Source organism: Panthera tigris, chromosome A3 (assembly GCF_018350195.1).
Source record: "Panthera tigris isolate Pti1 chromosome A3, P.tigris_Pti1_mat1.1, whole genome shotgun sequence".
Classification (NCBI taxonomy): domain Eukaryota; kingdom Metazoa; phylum Chordata; class Mammalia; order Carnivora; family Felidae; genus Panthera; species Panthera tigris.
In genome coordinates, this window is record NC_056662.1 from 26,022,501 (window position 1) to 26,041,613 (window position 19,113).

At 45.0% G+C, this 19,113-nt stretch overlaps 1 protein-coding gene across 2 annotated transcripts in view; it reads left to right on the forward strand.

Annotated features, from left to right (window-relative positions):
• The window catches only part of COMMD7 (COMM domain containing 7), a 22,422-nt gene extending 13,816 nt beyond the window's left edge, over positions 1-8,606 (forward strand). Inside the window, exons 4-9 of one of the 2 annotated variants that reach the window (XM_042980645.1) lie at positions 4,673-4,729; positions 4,815-4,852; positions 5,494-5,584; positions 5,895-5,944; positions 6,323-6,371; positions 8,384-8,606. In XM_042980645.1, coding sequence (XP_042836579.1) covers positions 4,673-4,729; positions 4,815-4,852; positions 5,494-5,584; positions 5,895-5,944; positions 6,323-6,371; positions 8,384-8,424 — 326 coding nt within the window. In that variant the 3' untranslated portion in view covers positions 8,425-8,606. The other variant, XM_042980644.1, reaches the window with a different exon arrangement.
• The last annotated feature ends 10,507 nt before the right edge of the window (positions 8,607-19,113 follow it).

Genomic DNA, 19,113 nt, shown 5'->3' on the forward strand with positions numbered 1-19,113 from the left:
TTCATTTCTGAATACCTAATTACCATCTCTAAAAAATAAATTTTTTTTCCCCTTATCAAACCACAGTGCCATTATCTAAAATTAAAATATGCAGTCAGTGTTCTAGTGTCCCCATTGTCTCACACATTTTATTTGTCTGTAGTTGGTTGCTTTCGTCAGGATCCAGGGAAGGCCCCACATTGCATTTGGTTGCTGGATGTCCCCTCATATGCTTACTTGTCACCATGGCTACTTAACAGCTTTGAGATCTTGAGCCAAGTTACTGAACCTCTCTGAAAATCTGTTTTCTTCAGAAAACAGAGCTCCTAATAGTAGCTCATATATCATTATATGAATAAAGATAATAACTGTAAAATCCTTCAGTAAGCGGTGGCTGCACTGTTGCTAATATTATGATTGTTGTTATCATTACGAGTTGTCTCCCAGACACAGGGAGCTCCCAGATTACAGATTACTTGGCTGTAGGGCTACTACTGAAGGCTGGTTTTATTTTTTTATTAAAAAAATTTTTTTTTTACTTTTTTTGTTTTTTACTTTTATTTATTTATTTATTTATTTATTTAATTTTTTTTTGACATTTATTTATTTTTGAGACAGAGAGAGACAGGGCATGAACGGGGGAGGGGCAGAGAGAGAGGGAGACACAGAATCGGAAGCAGGCTCCAGGCTCTGAGCCATCAGCCCAGAGCCCGACACGGGGGTCAAACTCACGGACCACGAGATCGTGACCCGAGCTGAAGTCGGACGCTCAACCGACGGAGCCACCCAGGCGCCCCTGTTTTTTACTTTTATTTTAAAATTTTTGAGAGACAAGAGCATGAATGGGGAAGGAGCAGAGAGAGAGGGAGACACAGAACTTGAAGCAGGCTCCAGGCTCTGAGCTGTCGACACAGAGCCTGATGCGGGGCTCGAACTCACAGACCACGAGATCATGACCTGGGCTGAAGTCAGACATTTAACCGACTGAGCCACCCAGGTGCCCCTATTAAGAAAAAATTTTTTAATGTTTACTTATTTTTGAGAGAGACACACAGTGTGGATGGGGGAGGGACAGAGAGAGAGGGAGATACAGAATCTGAAGCAGCCTCCAGGCTCTGAGCTGTCAGCACAGAACCCAATGCAGGGCTCAAACCCACGAACTGTGAGATGGTGACCTGAGCCAAAGTCAGATGCGCAACTGACTGGGCCACCCAGGCACCCCAAAGCCTGGTCTTATTTTAATACGTAGCAAGATATGTGGCCCTTGTGGACACTCAGTAACTGTTTTTTTTTTAGGAAAAGTTGATAACTCCTCTTCATTTGTCCCAAAGGAGTTCTTTCTGGCTGGGCAAAAATAGAGTAATCAACAATGAACAATAGTCACGAATGGTATTAAACAGCTGCAGAACTAAGTTCCCCAGGACTCCCAACCTCACTTCCCTCTATTACTTCTTTCTATGGCACTTTTTAGTCATATTCTATATGGCTTTCTTACTTGTTACATTATTGTTGTGGTCTTTCTCTTCCTGATAGAATGTAAGCCTCATGACCGCAGACATTGATGTTTGCCAGCATCTAGCATCGTGCTGGCACTAGTAGGTGCTCAGTAAATGCATGCACAGTGACTATGACTTCTGTCCTTCCGTGAGCTTCAGGGAAGTGGATTCAGCTGGTCAGCCTTCAGGGTCAGTGATGGCTCACTGAATGTGGCTTACCGTCATCTCCCATCTGCTTCCTTCTCCTGGAGTTTTAACCAAGGCTTAGTTCTTTTCCTTGAGTTTCCTTTATTACACAGAATAAGCCTATGTAGATTTTTGGCTAGTAGAACAATTCGCTAATTTCCCAACTGTTTCCTGGCAAAACTGAAACCGTCCCCCTGGACATACACTTCTGTGTTGTCCCCCATACTGTTTGATGGCAATAAGGGTTTACCAAGGCAACTGTTCCAGTGACAATTGGTGCTCAAGGATTTTATAAACCATCTCAGATGGTTATATGTGTGGGTTTTTTAATGTTTATTTTTGAAAGCGAGAAAGAGTGTGAATGGGGGAAGGGAAGAGAGAGAGGGAGACACAGAATCCGAAGCAGCCTCCAAGCTCTGGACACAGAGCCCGACGTGGGGCTTGAACTCATGAACTGTGAGATCATGACCTTGAGGCGAAGTCGGACGCTTAACCGACTGAGCCACCCAGGCGCCCCTGGTTAGATGTGTTTAAAGATGGACATTCTCAGATTTCCCCAAGTGGGATGTTCTGGGGACTCCAGCTCTGGATTTACAGTTTTCTTTCTGTCTGACATAGAGTCAAGGCTTCAGGCCTGTCTTGTGCTTAGGACAAAGGTATCACCAAAGGAGAAAGCTGAAAAAGAAGTTAAGAGCTATAGTCAACAATTCTGTATTATAAACTTCAAAATAGCTCAGAGGCTAGATCTTAGAGTTTCTAACCACAGAAGGGAAGTGATAATTATGTGATGTGATAGAGGTATTAGCTAATGCTACAGTGGCAGTCATATTGCCATATATGAATGTATCAAATCAACAGATTGTACACCTTTAACTTACACAACGTTATAGGTCAATTATATCTTAATAAAAAGAAAGGAAGATTAATTAAGGGCTTGAGGCCTAGCATGATGCAAATATATATGTGTGTGTGTGTGTGTGTGTGTATACGCACACATGTATATATTTTTTAAGATTTCTTTTTTTTATTTAAATTTTTTTGAATGTTTGTTTATTTTGAGAGAGAGAGAGAGAGAGAGCACGTGCAGGGAAGGAGCAGAGAGAGAGGGAGAGAATCGCAAGCAGGCTCTGAGCTGTCAGCGCAGAGCCCGATGCGGGGCCCCATCTCATGAACTGGAAAATCATGACCCGAGCGGAAACCATGAGTCAGATGCTTAACCCACTGAGCAGCCACCCAGGCGCCCCGCAAATACATTTTTAAAGTACGACGTGGGCCACAACAGTGGGCACAACGGACCAAGTCTTTAGTCTCATCAAACAGGCATTCTAGTGGAAAAATTGACAGTAAATATGTAACATGAAACTGGGTGGTTATAAATGCAATGCAGAAAAGCGTAGCAGTAGGAGGGTGCCAGTGAAGAGCGGCTCCGCCTGAAATGGAGGGGGGATGTTCAGGGAGAGGCCGTAATGACTGTGTGCAGATTTGAGGAGGAGTGTCCCCAGCAGAGGGAACTGCAAAGGCAAATGCCAGGAGGTAGGAACCTGCCTGGCATGTTGTAGAAAAAGCTGAGTAAGCAAGGGAGAGAAGAGCTTAGGGGTTCTAGAGGTGGCCAGCCACTGCCACACGTGTATTTCAGTGTACTTTCAGGAGTGTATCTGTTGGGTGACTTCTTGGCAGTGCAGTTGTTGACTATGTGCCTTTGCCAGATTTTCTCCCCCAAAGCTTAATCTTTCTGATCTTTAGTTTTCCTGGTAAATTAAAGGCTTCGATAGCAATCCCCCACTTCAGAGTACTTTGGGATCATCAAGCAAAATATTGGATTTGAGCTAGGTATACACTAAGGGGCTGTACATGTGGTAGTTATGAATTAATTGAATTGGCTAGGAAGTGGCCTTTTTCTAGGGCCTTTATGGCCAGGGTTTCCTGGTGTCTTGCCTTTTTAATTTCCCTATGGCTTCCTTGCTCAGTCTGATTTTGACGATAAAAGATTTCCTCCCTTTGTTTACATGGTTTATTTTGCTGCAGACAGGCTTTAGGATTGTTTTTCTGGAGTGAGATGGGAGTGGGGGTTGGGTTTAGGGTATTACTTCAGGGCCCTCCCTGGATGGTGGTGGATATCTTCTTATTCTTTAATTAGTCATCTTCTGGAAGACTAAGAAGTGGAAAATTTTAAAGTGGTTTCCAAATTGTGACTCTAGGCTGTAGTCTGAGGTTAAACACTGAGAAGCCCAGGTTGCTGGCGACACTTTGTTTTCAGGAATTGGAGCTCGCAAGCAGAACAAAGCAGCCCCCACAGGGGAGTGATCGCAGGGCTTGTGAGGAGCTTTGCCCGGCCCCTCTGGAAGTAACTTGTGAATCATAGAGGCCAACTGTTCAGTCCATCTTGGTTTACGTCCTGAAAGCAGGTTCTCTATGGCAGCGCTGGCCAGTGCAACTATCTAGGTAGACGGAGATGGTCTCTGATCTGTGCTGTCCAGTACCGTGGCCACTGGACCCATGTGGCTGTCGAGGACTCAGAACAGCTAGTGCAACTGAGGAACAGAATTTTAAATTTTGTTTAGTTTTAATTAATTAAAACCTAAGAGGGTGCTGGGAGAAAGAAAGAAAGAAACTTTAAATAGCCACACATCTTTATGGTTACGTATTGCCCAGCGCAGTTCTAGGCTGTTGCCCTTACGCCCAGCCTGACGTCGAGCTCCCCGATGTTGCTCCAGGAATCTGAGGCCTTACTCTTGCCTCTGATCAGGGACCCCCAGCCCCAAGTCCATAAAGTCCTTTCTGTTGTCTCTAGTTTCCTTCGTACTTTCTGGAGGGGTGAACACTCCTGTTGTACAATAAATAGAACGTGCTGTCACGTTCTCCAGTCGTTTCCTTTCTGCATCTTCTCCGCAGCTGGGTTGAGATCTTCCTGGAACCAGCCACGTCTTTGTGTATCCCTTTTGTCCGTTGATGCCTACTGCCAATTGATTACTGATTTGTCCTTTTTAACTGCTTTCTCCCCTGTTTCCCAGGTGCCTTGAAGAAGAGTCTCACAGCTGATCAGGTCCGGGCTGATTTCATAACTCTGGGTAGGTCATCACCGAGGGAGGTTGCTCAGGGTGACAGGCCCAGTGGCTCTTTATGATGTTAAAATCTCCTTCTCTTCTCTTATAGGTCTTAGTGAGGAGAAAGCCACTTACTTTTCTGAAAAGGTATCATAATTCCTCTTAATCAAGGTTAATTAAGATTGTTTGCTTTTATTTCATGAATAGAAACAAATGAGAAATGCCGACTAAGGAGAAACCACTCATCATTATGTGTCATTTCCCCAGCTTACTGGTTTTCATTTGATTTCATGCAAATAACATACATACAACATTTAAACGGCACTATTTGGTGCATCTCTAATTTTTTGCCTCTGATTTGTCTGACTTTAATTGTCATACAGTTTTTGTTCCAATTTGGAACAAATCTTGGAATGAAAGAAAACATTTAGGGGCACCTGGGTGGCTCAGTTGGTTGAGTTTCCGACTTTAGCTCAGGTCATGATCTCGTGGTTCGTGAGTTCGAGCCCTGTGTCGGCTCTCTCCTGTCAGCATGGAGCCTGCTTTGGATCCTCTGTCCCCCTCTGCCTCTCAAAAGTAAATAAAACATTAAAAGAAGAAAAACATTTATATCGTCTTCTGCCCCTCTTTGCTTCCCACATCCCCCAGATCTGTGCCTATAGGCCAGGCCCTTAGTTCTGCATTCTTCGCCTTGTCTGTATAAATAAATACATTGCCGTGCTGGGGGCAGAATGAAGAAGGGGGATTTTCCCCATTGTTATGACTTTGGCTTTTTGCTTTTGTTTCAGTGGAAGCAGAATGCCCCCACCCTTGCTCGATGGGCCATAGGACAGACTCTGATGATTAACCAGCTTATAGATATGGAGTGGAAATTTGGAGGTAACTAGTTAGAGCCAGTCCTGGGTCATTTGGGGGATGTAGGGCGGGGGTGCAGAGGCTTTCAGATAGCTTCCAGGGGGAGGACAGGTCCTCAGTCCTCAAAGACGATTGGGGCCAGCAGCGGCTGCTCTGTATTGCCATTGGGCAGCTGTTTCTATCCATGGCTCTCAGTAAGTTGACTTCCTGAAGAGCACATTTTGCTGTCCTCATACTCGTCCCCACACGGCTTCTGCTGTACAGCCTGCAAGATTGGGGTGTTCAGAGTCCGTTGTCAACCCATCACTTATTACTTTTCTCTCTTGTGTCACAGTGACATCCGGGAGCAGTGAACTGGAAAAAGTGGGAAGTATTTTTTTACAAGTAAGTTTCCTGATCTGTGAAAATGGGTAGATTTTTGACTTGGTTGATAATTATAAAATCAACATTGGATTTTTTTTAATACCCAATTTGGATGTGGAGGTCCTGTGTATCTCCGAGCAGTATTGTCAGCCAAAAATGTGGCCACTGACACGCCTACTCTCGGATTAATAGGATCCTGACATTGTTCTTAAAAGCTCAATTGTTCTGTAATCATGCAAATTGTTAGAAGTTTCAGTGATAGACGCCCAGACCGCTCCCGTCTGACTCTCAAGTCCGAAGCTGGATGCTTTGATATTTAAGTGGAAGGATTTCAAGAATTTCTTTGCCCAGTTGTCATCATTTTAATTTCAGCTTTTTATTTCTTCTTTTTTTAATCAGTTAAAGTTGGTGGTTAAGAAAGGAAATCAAACTGAAAACTTGTACATAGGTGAGTCCAGATTCCCATTTGAGCCTTTTCACTTTTCCCGCGTTCTCTTCAGTCTGTGGGCTCGTGAAGCACCACAAATCATTTCTTCTAGCACAAAGTCATAACCGAGCTGTGGAGTAGCCATTCCGCTGCCTCTCCTCTCGTAAATAATAAGCCGTCGGCAGGTTGGAGACCCCACAGTTGAAGGGCCTCTTTGAAAAAGGGAAAGCGCAGGGAGAAGGGACGGCAAGACTGAAGAGCAAGCAGCCCTTGCGTCAGAAGTCGCGTTGAGCGTCCTAATGCCCTTTCATCTCTTTGTGCTGTGGAGTTAGGCCGCTTTTAAATTCTGTATGGAGCTGAGAGAACCCTTCTCTGTTCAAGGCTCTCAGTTCTTTATTATGGTCAATTACCCATCAAGAGCTGCTTAGATGTACTAAGTCAAAAAAGAAACAGAAAAAACTCTTTGGGTGGAAATTCGTTTTCTCAGATGATTCTGTGGAGTTGGAAACATGTACCTGAAGCTGAATTTTCTTTCCCCAGAATTAACCTTGCCCCAGTTCTACAGCTTCCTGCACGAGATGGAGCGGGTCAGAGCCAGCATGGAGTGTTTCAGCTGATGTCTGGCCCCCTTCCCTGCCCCCTCCCCTACCATGGGTGGCTGCTCTGAGAGGCGCCTCACCCACAGGCCTGTGGGGTGCTGATAACAGCTCTGCTTGCTTCTCGGGAGCCCAGGTGCAAAGGTTTCTGGAAAACAACAGGATTAAGTACTTAAAGAGCCCTACATGATTACTCTGTGAATCCTTTGTGAAGGGAACCTCCAGCACCTATATCTCCCAGGACACTTTTTAGGTATTCAGACAGGCTATTGCTTCTCAGATTCAGGGGAGGAAATAAGTTGTCACTTCCCCATCAAAGTTTCAGAGTAAACAGATGGTGCCATCACTCAAGATGCCCGCCGATCACCCTCCCCTCCAAAAAGCAAGGGCTTATTTATGGCTGAGGAAGAGGCGGACTCGATGGCTGACACACGTGGGGAGCCCCAGCAATCTGTGCGCACCCTGCCTCGGTGGTGGTGGCGGTGGTGGTGGTGCATGGCTAATCAGTTTTGAACGGGGCACCTGTGTATAAATACTTGCTTCGTCTGCTCAGAAAAGAACCGAGGCCAACCTCTGTCCTCGTTTCGGGTTGTGCCCTGTTGTGTTGTAATGAGGCTATTTTAGCTTGTTTTGGTTCAGGCTGACCTTCTCTGTTGGTTAGATGTTGAATAAAAAAGGTTCTGAAGAAAAGGTGTGAATCCAGTTGTCTCTGTGCATGGATGAAAGAGTCATCTGCCTCGCAGAACACTGTTGCTCTAATCTGCAACGTTTATTTTCCCAGTTTTGGGGAAGGCCCTGCGTCTTCTGTGAAACTGTTGTCCAAAGTTGGAATCTGTAAGAGCAGTTCAGGGGAGATTCAGGTTAAAAACATTACAAAGATCGTAGCGTATGAATGCTTTGTGTTCCCCTGACTCTGGGCTCCCACCTCATATGTGATTTCTCCCCTCCTGCCTCATCCCTTCTTGGGAATTTTTTTAAATTGAGCATAGATGATACATGGCCGTGATCGTGTAGTGGTTAGTACTCTGCGTTGTGAGTAGATCATACGTGCCCGTGGTTCAGAAGGTACATTGTGAAGTAATTTGTGCCTCACGCCCATTCCCTAGTTCCCTGTTGCCTTTCCCCAGAGGTAACCACTGTTACAGTTTATTCTGTGCCCTTCTGGACTCTTTTCTTGCGTTTGCAAATACACAGGCATAGCGTCTGATTTTCTTCCCACACAAGTGGGAAGTACACACGGCATCCTGCGTCTTGCTTTTTTTTCTACTTACCCTGGAAATCGTTCCACATCAGAACAGAGAGAGCAGTCCTCTGTAACAAATGCACCATGTTTCTTCACATGGATGATTTATTTAACCGGTTTCCTGCTGGTAGGTGTTTAGGTTGGTTCCATTCTTTTTCTCATATTAATGATGCTGCATCTGAATATTTTTATAGGTATGTCATTTTGCATGTGTGGAAGCGTATTTATAAGGTAAACGAATGGGTGTGGAATTGCTGGGTCAAAGAATATGTGCATTTATCAAAGAGTATGAAAAGGAATAAAACAAAAAGTTCTTCTGCCTTATCCCATTTACTCAGTTTCCCTACTACTCTCCTCCAACAGATAATCCCTGCTGTTAGTTTCTTTTTTGTTTTTAATTTTTTTAATGTTTTATTTTATTTTTAGAGAACACGAACGAGTTGGGGAGGGGCAGAGAAAGAGGGAGACACAGAATCTGAAGCAGGCTCTGAGCTGTCAGCGCAGAGCCATGAGATCGTGATCTAAGCCGATGTCAGACATCAATTTAACCAGCTGAGCCACCCAGGCGCCCCATGCTGTTAGTTTCTTAAGTGTCCTTCCAGAGGGTTTTTCCCCAACATATAACCAATGAGAATTTAAATGTTTACTCTTTTTGTTTTATATACAGATGATTATACACTATATGTACTATCCTTAATATATCTTGGAGAACTTTCCATGTCAGTATATAAAGTGCATTCTTTCCTGTGGCTGTAGCATATTCACAGAACCGTAGACAGACAGATTGATTGACTTTCAAGGATTGGCTCACATGATTGTGGAGATTTGGTAAAGCCTGCAGGATAGGGGTATCTGGGTGGCTCAGTTGGAAGAGCATGAGACCCTTGACCTTGGGGTCATGAGTTCGAGCCCCACATTAGGTGTAGAGATTACTAGAAAAATAAATAAACTTAAAAAATATATAAAGTAAAAAATAAAATCTGCGGGATAGGCTGGAAGAATTTCTTCTTGCTGGGGGAGGTAGGGATATCCGTCTTTTTTTTATTTCTTTTTTTAATGTTTATTTTTTTTTGAGAGAGAGCATGAGCAGATGAGGGGCAGAGAGAGAGGGAGACAGAATTTGAAGCAGGGTCCAGGCTCTGAGCTGTAAGCACAGAGCCCGATGCAGGGCTCAAACCCACAAACCACAAGATCATGACCTGAGCCAAAGTCACGCTGTACCTACTGAGCAACCCAGGCACCCCTGGGGAATCAGTCTTTGTTCTATTAAGGCCTTCAACTGATTGGATGAGGCCCACCCACACTATGGAGGAGAATCTGCTTTACTCTCATATAAAAGTCCACCAATTTAAATGTTAATCTCATAAAAAAAAAAAAAACAGTTTCACAGAAACATTCAGAATAATGTTTGACCAAATATTTGGCCGTAGCAGGCCAGCCAAGTTAATACATAAAATTAACCATTACGGTGCCAAACTGACATATAGAGATTGTTCCAATGTATGCAAGATTAGCAAATTAATCTTACAAATACCAAAGAAGGGCAAATTGGTGCCTTTGGACAATGTCCAAATGTGTCTGTGAGATTTCTGGGGGCCTCATATGCCTGAAACCATGAAAATCTAACGTAAAAAGAATTCACAGAATGTCAGAACAGGAAGACACCCTAAATATACATACAATCTAGTTAAATCCACTCATATTTACAAATGGGGAAGTGGAGTCCTAGAGACTGAAACTGGTCACTGGCTAAAGGTGAGCCCTGTGAGCCATGGGTGTCCTGCTTAGTTCAGAAATGCAATCCTGAGAGACGTGAAGGGGATTCAGCCTGGCAAGTGCTGGTCTCAGTCAGGATACTCCGTAACGGTTGCACCCAGCTGGCCACTGGACAGATTCTGACCAAGGAGCTCCTTGGCCCTGCCCAATTCAAGCCTTCCGGCCCCACCTGGATCGCAACAGTGGCTTCCTGATGGCCCCACCCCAGGCTTCAACATCACAGCTTCTGCTATCTGGCCTGTTTCCTGTGTGAGCATTCTTGTGGGCAAGTCTCATGTCAGTAGACAGATCCAAATGCTCGTGACTCTGCATGGTATCCAGGGGAAAGTCCAAACTCCTTAGCACACCAACCCCCCACAGTCTGGTCCCGCCTATATCTTCCACCCCTCCATCCCCCTTGCCTCCTGGCACGTGTCCTGTAGAGGAGTGTCTGGTCTACTAGCCTACTGACAGCTGACAAGCCATGAAGCCATCTGCCTCTTTTCCCCTTGGGCCCACAGTGCTTGCCAATGCTTCGAGATGTAGCATCCAGGGCACTTCAGAGGGCCTCCTCTGACGTCTCCAGGCCATAATAAGGAGAACTCTGGTCTCCGCCAACACTTCCACTACAGGGGGCACCTGGGTGGCTCGGTTGGGCATCTGGCTCTTGATTTCAGCTTGGGCTCTGCGATTCTCTCTCTCCCTGTCTCTGAAACCCCCCACCCCCATAAATAAGTTGACATTAAAAAAACACTTCCCCGGGGTGCCTGGGTGGCTCAGTTGGTTGGGCGTCCGACTTCGGCTCGGGTCATGATCTCACAGTCCGTGAGTTCGAGCCCCGTGTCGGGCTCTGTGCTGACAGCTCAGAGCCTGGAGCCTGTTTCAGATTCTGTGTCTCCCTCTCTCTCTGACCCTCCCCCATTCATGCTCTGTCTCTCTCTGTCTCAAAAATAAATAAACATAAAAAAAATTAAAAAAAAAATACTTTGTCTAGGGGCGCCTGGGTTGCTCAGTCGGTTGAGTGTCTGACTTCGGCTCGGGTCATGATCTCGCGGTTCGTGAGTTCGAGCCCCGCGTCGGGCTCTGTGCTGACAGCTCAGAGCCTGGAGCCTGTTTCAGATTCTGTGTCTCCCTCAGGCCAGCTCCTAACCTCTCAGAACTTTAGTTTCCACATTTGTGAAACAGGTATAGTTCTCGCCTCACAGGGTTATCGGGTGGCTCATAATGCCTGCCCAACTAACGGTGAGCTCTTCATTATCAACTTATTGTAATTATTTGTTTCCAGGATTCTCTTCCCCACTAGCCTGTGAGCTCCTTGATAAGACTTGTTTTTCGGCTCAGGAACCCTAACACTTGGCATCCCAACCCCCACCTGGTCACAGGTCCTGTTGTCAGTCGAAATGAAATGAGGCTGTGTGCAGATCCTCTGTGGCAGGACTGTTAAACAGGCCTGGCTTGATCATTGGTTAGTTTTAACACAGATCATAGATAAGTCTTAGTACAAGGCAACCTGCCCCTCTTCCAAGGGCCTTCTTCCAGGAGCCGTTGAACACCTTGCTCCATGATCCCACCAACGTTCTTGGAGCGCCTCCTGTAGGCCAGGGCTCCCCTGGTCCCTGTGGACAATAAGCTGTCTACACCGGTAACTGGCAGTTTGTCTTTTCAGTGCCTCTAGTTCTATGCAAGAGGAGGTTATATCCTCACTCCCAATTGTTCTAGTGCAGATTTCATTATGAACCCCAGGAGCTCCTCCAGTCACTTTATCGATTGGAATTTCATTCCAAATATCATCTATCGAATCAGGGGCATTGATCAGAGGGCCTGTAGACTGTTAGGTAGAGATTCTGCTGCAGTGCTGGGGCCTCTGAGCAGGGTCTTTCTTACTGTTAGCACTTCATCTTTGCATTGATTCACTCTTGTTCCTATTCTGCTTAAAAATCTGCTATCCGTTCACCTAGTCTTTGGTTACAGATTCTTCTTATTTTATATCTTATTTACTTTTGGAGCACAGCGTTTCTTAAGACGGCACTAGTCAGGCCAAAAGATAAATCAGCAATACCTGTCTTCTTTCCCTGGAGGAAAAAGGACTGCCCTGGTTGGGGTGGAGGAAACATTCACTGTTCAGTTCTGACACAGAATTAATTTTACTCTGGTGATTTAAAAAAGAAAAAAACAAACAAACAAACAAAAAAACCCAAAACGTGATGACAAGGAAAATCCCCAAACAGTTCAAGTGGTCAGCTGCTCCACTGTGGGACCAGCTGCCTCACACACGAGCATTTGCTGGGGTGTCAAAATGACCTTTCGAAAAGGCAGATAGCCGAACAACACATATCTTCCTGAAACATATTTGGTCTTTTCTGGATTGTATTTTTTTTTACATTTGTTATATTTCACAAAGATATTTCAGAACTGTGAAAAGCATTACGGATAATGTCTGATGGATGATACCTTGTATTTGGATGGCACTATAGTTTTTTGGTTTTTTTGAGGGAAGTCAGATTTGTTAAGGCATAACTCAGGTGCAATACAATTCACTTTTTTTAAGTATACAGCTTAATGAGGTTTTTTTTTAATGTTTTTTAAATTTACTTTTGAGAGAGAGAGCACAAGCAAGGGAGGGGCAGAGAGAGAAGAGGACAGATGATTTGAAGCAGGCTCTACACTGACAACAGTGAACCTGATGTGGGACTCGAACTCACAAACCATGAGATCATGACCTGAGCCGAAGTAGGATGCTCAACTGACTGAGCCACTGAGGTGCACCCAGCTCAATGAGTAGGTGTACGTAGTCATGTAACTATTACCACAATCAAGATACAGAATATTTCCATCACCCCAAAAAGTTCCCTCCTATTCTTTATAGGCAATCCTCTCCTCTTACCCCCAGTTCTGGTAACCACTGACCTGATTGCTGTCCCTATAGTTTCACCTTTTCTAGAATGTAAGTGGAATCATTCAATATGCACCCTTTTGTGCCCAGTTTCTTCCACTTCGCATGCTTTTCAGATTCATCTATGTTATTGACACATCAGTAGTTTATTCCTTTTTATGCCTGGCTTACATTCCATGGTATGGATACACCTCAGGTGTTTTGTTTGGTTTTTATCTATTTACTGCTAACCAATGGAATGGGTTGTTCCCTGCATTGGTGATTATGAATAAAGAACAGTAATATAGTTTTTTCAGCATTCATTCTTTCACGTCCATCATCTTCTGAAGCTCAGGACACCCTCAGAGTTGGGAGTTGTTACATCAGGTAGGAGAAAAAGGACACACCAAGGGTTGTGCTTACATGGGGTCACCGGGCAATATTTGGAGCCTTGGTCATCCAACTCCCAAATAGAAAGGGTTTTTGTTTGTTTTTTATTGAGAGATAATCCACATTCCATAAAATTCTATAAAATTGGAAAGGTATTAACAGAATTACATAAACTAGGAAGTATTATACAATCTAATCCCCACTGAAACATCTCCAAGAATATTTTATTTCTTATTCTGTGCTAAGACAGGAAGAATCTCAAAACATCATTTAAAAAAAAACTCGAGAGAGAGTGTGCAAGCAGGGGAGACAGGCAGAGAGAGAGAGAGAGAGAGAGAGAGAGAGAGAGAATCTCAAGCAGGTCCACACTCAGCGTGGAGCCCGGACACAGGACTTGATCCCAAGACCCTGACATCATGACCCGAGCCAAAATCAAGAGTTGGACATTCAACTGACTGAGCTACCCCAGGCACCCTAAACCATTTTTTGATCCAGATTGGGCTCTTTTTGAATCATGAGTGATCCAATGATGACTTAAAGGTAGTAGTCTAAAAATAAACATTTGTAATAGCAACTAATTGAGAGCAATCTAGTATTAGGTAATCGGAGATTTGTTGTATACATTACATATAGGTATAGAATGGGATAGCATGCAGCCACTGAAGCTGATACTGAAGAAGACAGTGTGTGAAAGGGATCATGGTCATGGTGTATAGGCAAAAAAAAAAAATCAGGTTGTCAAAACAGGTCAAAGCGAACCCACTCTTGTAAAAAATGTTTACATAGAAATGTAATTTTTAATTTAAAAATAATTTTAATTAATTTTAATTTTTTCTTTTGCTTATCTGTAGTTTCTAAATTTTTCAATATAAGCATATGATTCATTTATAGAGATAATACATGAAAGGTGCACAATCAAAAGTTCAAACAGAACTGAAAATGATGAAAAGTGAAAACAACCTCCTTCCCTGCCCCTCAGATTGCTAAGAACAGCTATTATTTTTGTAAAAACTTTTTCAACCAAAACAGTTGAACTTCCTCCACACCAACGACCTGAATTATTTCTGTCCCTAACATTTCTGCCCTGTCCCTAAAAAGGCCATGATGTGGCTGATGTGGGCCCATAACCTGGGAGTCCATTCTTCTAGCTGGTGGCCCCACTTCTCTCCCACAGCCCCTCTAGAGCCAGCTCTGTACTGTGTCTTTTCATTCTTGTGCCCCTAGATCCAGCCCTGAGCATCTTGATGGTATATTTAATTCAGAAAAACTTTCAGGTATCTCTACTCTTATAAAATCAAGAAGGAAATAAGGAAGGGAGGGAAAGAGAAAAGGAGAAAAAGGAGTAGAGGAAGAGAGGGGCGCCTGGGTGGCTCAGTCCGTTAAGCCTCTGACTTGATTTCAGCTCCGGTCATGATCTCGAGGTTCATGGGCTCAAGCCCCAAGTCAGGTTTCTTGTAGGCCTCCTTGGGATTCTCTCTCTCCCTCTCTCTCTCTGTCTGTGCTCCTCCCTTGAGCCCATGCGAGCATGCACACTCAGTCTCAAAATAAACAAACAAACAAACAAAAACGACAAAGAAGCTTTAGTCCTTAGTCCTCGCCTCCCAGAACTTGCATGACTTTTAATGCTTCCCGCTGATGTGGCAGAATGAGTTTGAGCTTTGGAATCAGACTTGGGTTCAAATTTGCCTCTTACCAGCTGTGTTCCTGGATACGCTTGTTCCATGAGAATACGTTGGCCACCTGATGTGCACCAGCTCAGATACTAAGCTGCATGTGACTTTGAAGAGGTTCGCCTCACCACTGTGCACCTTTGGGTTCATCTGTAGAATTGAGTGGCTGCCTTATATACAGTGTGGTTGTAAGGACCGACGGAGGTGGCCTCTGCCCGGTGCAAAGCCCAGGGTCTGCTCCAGAGGGGTTGGTGCATTGTCACTGCTGTCACCCATCTTTGGGTTGTTGGTAAAGAGAAAAAGGGAAATACAATCATTGGTACTGGGTAACTGCACCCCTTCCCTAAAATTTTCACCCCAGGACTGAAGGAATGGTTAGACCTGTGGTTCTCAAAGTGTGGTCCCTAGACCAATAGCATCAGCATTCCCTGGAAACTTGCTAGAAATACAAATTCTTCTGCCCCCGCTCTAGACCTACGGAGTCAGGAACTCCGGGGTGGGACCCAGTCATCAGTGTTTTAACCAAGCCTCTGAGGGTGATTGTGGTATACGCTCCAATCTGAGAACTCCTGTATTACATACACCATCCCCTGCCTTTGAGAGACCCCTGAACACGTCTTTAATAAACACAGAATATGACCAGGCCAAGGGGGACTCTGCTAAGATTCTACCTCTGACAGAGATGCCTCTGAAGCATGGCTTGAGGAGCCTTGAAATTTAGAGACATCCCTTAAAACGCGTTGGCTTCCCCCAGGAGCACTTCATGATGAACTCACCCTTGAATTTAGTAAAGAGTTTCATCTAGTGGATTAGGTTGTTCTTCAATTTTTTTTTTTTTCATCCTGCTGTACAAAACGGCAGGTTTGAGACTTGTGGAGTGCTTTGTCTGGATATCAGAGAGAAGGGAAGACAGATTCTTCCCGTTATACTTTTTTTTTTTTTTAAGTTTATTTGTTTTTGAGAGAGAGAGAGCGAGAGGGCATACACACAGGGGACGGGCAGGGAGAGAGAGGGAGACCCAGAGTCTGAAGCAGCCTCTGAAGCACAGAGCCCGACATGGGGCCTGAACCCACAAACCATGAGATCATGACCTGAGCCAAAGTCAGATGCTTAACTGAGCCACCCAGGCACCCCCTGTTATACTCTTATATGTTCCCTTCAATCAATGGTTTTTTGAGCTGTTTGCTGTGTATATGGCAGCCCCAGTTTCAAAATTCTGCCCCCTTGTCCCTTTGGGAACCCTTAAGCTTGTGAGATCTTTTCCATAGGTTTTTGGTTTGGAAGTAATGGTCCCTGTAACCGTGTACGAGGCATGGTGCTGGCGTGGCAGGGGAGGTTGGGGGGGGGGGGGGCGCAGAGTGAATTAGGATATCTAGCTTCTCATCATCAAGGAACTTGAAATCAAGTTCAAGAAACTCAGGCAACACACCAGAAATGGTAAATCTGTGTGGACAGGCTGTGCACGGTGGACAAGGAAGAGCACCGGCCGGGGAGGAGAGGGGGTGAGTGGTTGTGGAGGCCTCACTGCAGGCTGGTCCAGAGTCAGGAGCTGTCGCTTTGCCCTGACAGGCTGAAAGAGGGGGAGTGCCAGGGCCACACGTTCCCTTCTCATGGCCCAGTGTGTTGAGGAAGATCAAGAAGCTGCCTCTGGCCTCTTCGAGAGACCATTTACCTACTGTTGACTAAATAAAGGCTTACAGAGGCTTATAGAATAAGGCGGCTTTCACATCAAAGGGCTCTTACAAAACAGCTTGGTGATGAGTTAAGTACAAATGAATCAGAAACAGATGGACTCAATTTCCTAGAAAATACCCCTGGGCTTCAACAAGAAGAGGAAAAGTGCTCAGCCAAAGGCATTGTGGGTTTTTGCTGATCCTAAAATATGCTGAACGATTTCGCCGGAAACAGAGCCAAGATGTCGGGACTCTGTCAGGCTCTAAGTCACTGGGAACTCCAGGCTGGGATCCTGCCAGCACATCAGCTGATTCCCAGCAGCCCCTCACCTGCTCTCCCCAGTGGCCTGGAAGGGGACCCTGTCGACTGGGTGTATGAGGGCTGGACAGAGCGCCAGTGAGACCTTCCTCTTTCCTGCCTCAGTTCCAGCTATAAAATGCAGGAGTTAATTTAGATGATCTCTAAAGGCCTTTTCAGTATGAGTGTTCCATGAGTAATAATAACAATAATAATTGCCAACATTTACTGAATGATTCTTTATGCCAGGCACTACCTAAAGTGCTTTATATACATTGGCTTGTTCCACTGCTTTTGAATAACCCTGACTTAGAACTATAATGATCTCTATTGTACAGATGAGGAAACTGAGGTTCAGAGAGATTAAATAGCTTGCCCAAAGACCCACAGCTGGTATATGGTAGAGTCTGGAGTTTAACCGAGTGACAAAGTAAACGGTAATTCCTAGACTGTCAATTTATAGATTTCCATTCTTGTGGCAATCTTCTAGTCCTTGAGTTGGTACAGAATAGTCTCCTCTCTGCCCTGCCTGAGGCTCTGTGTCCTTTTGGGAGTCTTTTGAACCTGGCCACAGTAACCTGAAACCACATCTGGTCCGTGCTTACCCTCTGCTCCCCCAGACCACTACCTGCCTGGGCTCAATACTTGGGATGCCCAGCTTTGTTCTTAAGGACAGTGCCTCCAGGGCAGTGTCACAGATGCCCACTGGAGGAAGAGTGCAGGGCATACCCAGGAGCCCCAGAGGGGCATGTCTGACTCAGACTGGGGAGAGGTACCAGCAGGATCTGGGCAAGCAGGAAAGGTGGGGTGATGGTACTGCTGAGGGAACGGTGTTGCCTTTGCAGGGAGGTGACAGATGTGACAGAGACCCAGGGTTGACATAAGATAGTAAAGGACTAGATCCTAGCAGGCCAGCCTTAGGACTTGGTCCTGAAGGGAGTCACAGCCAGGTGTTTCTCAGAAGAGTGACAGGAACATCATGTCCTGCCTTCTGGTCTGGCCCTCCTCCTAGCTGTCTCCCAGCCCGAGTGGGAGTGAAGGCCTCAAGGGCAGGGGACGTGTCCAGCACAGCCCATAGTAAGTGTTCAGTGTTGCCAAGAGTGCTGGTGACAGAAGTTGGGTGGCCTTGACCCTGAACATCCACTTCCCACAAGATGATCCAGGTCCTCTGACTTGGGTCAGCTGGAGTAATCTAGAAAACGAGGATCTAGGCAGTGGTTCTTAACTCTGGCTGCACCACAGAATCACCTGGAGAATGTTTGAAAACACCAATGTCAGGTCCCTGGGCCTTGAGTCAGGATCTCTGGCAGCAGAGGGGCCTGGCATCAATGTTTTCAGAAGCTCCTTAGGTCCCTTGGTGTGCATCAGAATCCCCCAGGGCCTTTGCTTCGCCCCATTCCAGACTTGTGAGATTAGCATGGGATGGGGGCACGGTTGGGGCATCTGCATTTTTAATAGGCTCCCTGGGTGATTCTCATGTATACACAATGTTCAGAACACTTGATCCTATCATTTGGATGTACAGTAGAACCTTGGTTTGCAAACATAATTCATTCTGGAAACATGCTTCTAATCCAAAACACTTGTATGTCGAAGTGAATTTCCGCATAGGAAATAATGGAAACTCAGAGGATTCGTTCCACAGCCCCAAAATATTCATATAAAAATGATTACAATAATGTAATATAATGCAAAATAACAAAGAAAATACAAAATATAAAGAAAAGTAAATAGGGGCGCTTGGGTGGCTCGGTCGGTTGAGTGTCCGACTTCGGCTCAGGTCATGATCTCACGGCTCGTGAGTTCGAGCCCCGCATCAGGCTCTGTGCTGACAGCTCAGAGCTCGGGGCCTGCTTCGGATTCTATGTCTCCCTTTCTCTCTGCTCCTCCCCGGCTCATGCTCTGTCTCTCTCTCCTTCAAAAATAAATTAAAACATTTAAAAAAAAGAAAAGAATTGTGCTGACAGCTCAGAGCCTGGAGCCTGCTTCGGATTCTGTGTCTGCCTCTCTCTCTGCCCCTCCCCCACTCATGCTCTGTCTCTCTCTCTCTGTCAAAAGTAAATAAACATTAAAAAGAGTTTAAAAAAAATAAAATAAAATAAAATAAAATAAAAAAATAAAAAAAATAAAAAAAAGAAAAGAAAAGTAAATAAATTAACTTGCACTGACCTTTGAAAACCTTCGTGGCTGGTGTGAGAGAGACAAGAGAGAGGAGGGTTGTTTTGTAGGACCACTTTCACTATCACTAATGGATATTGACTACAGT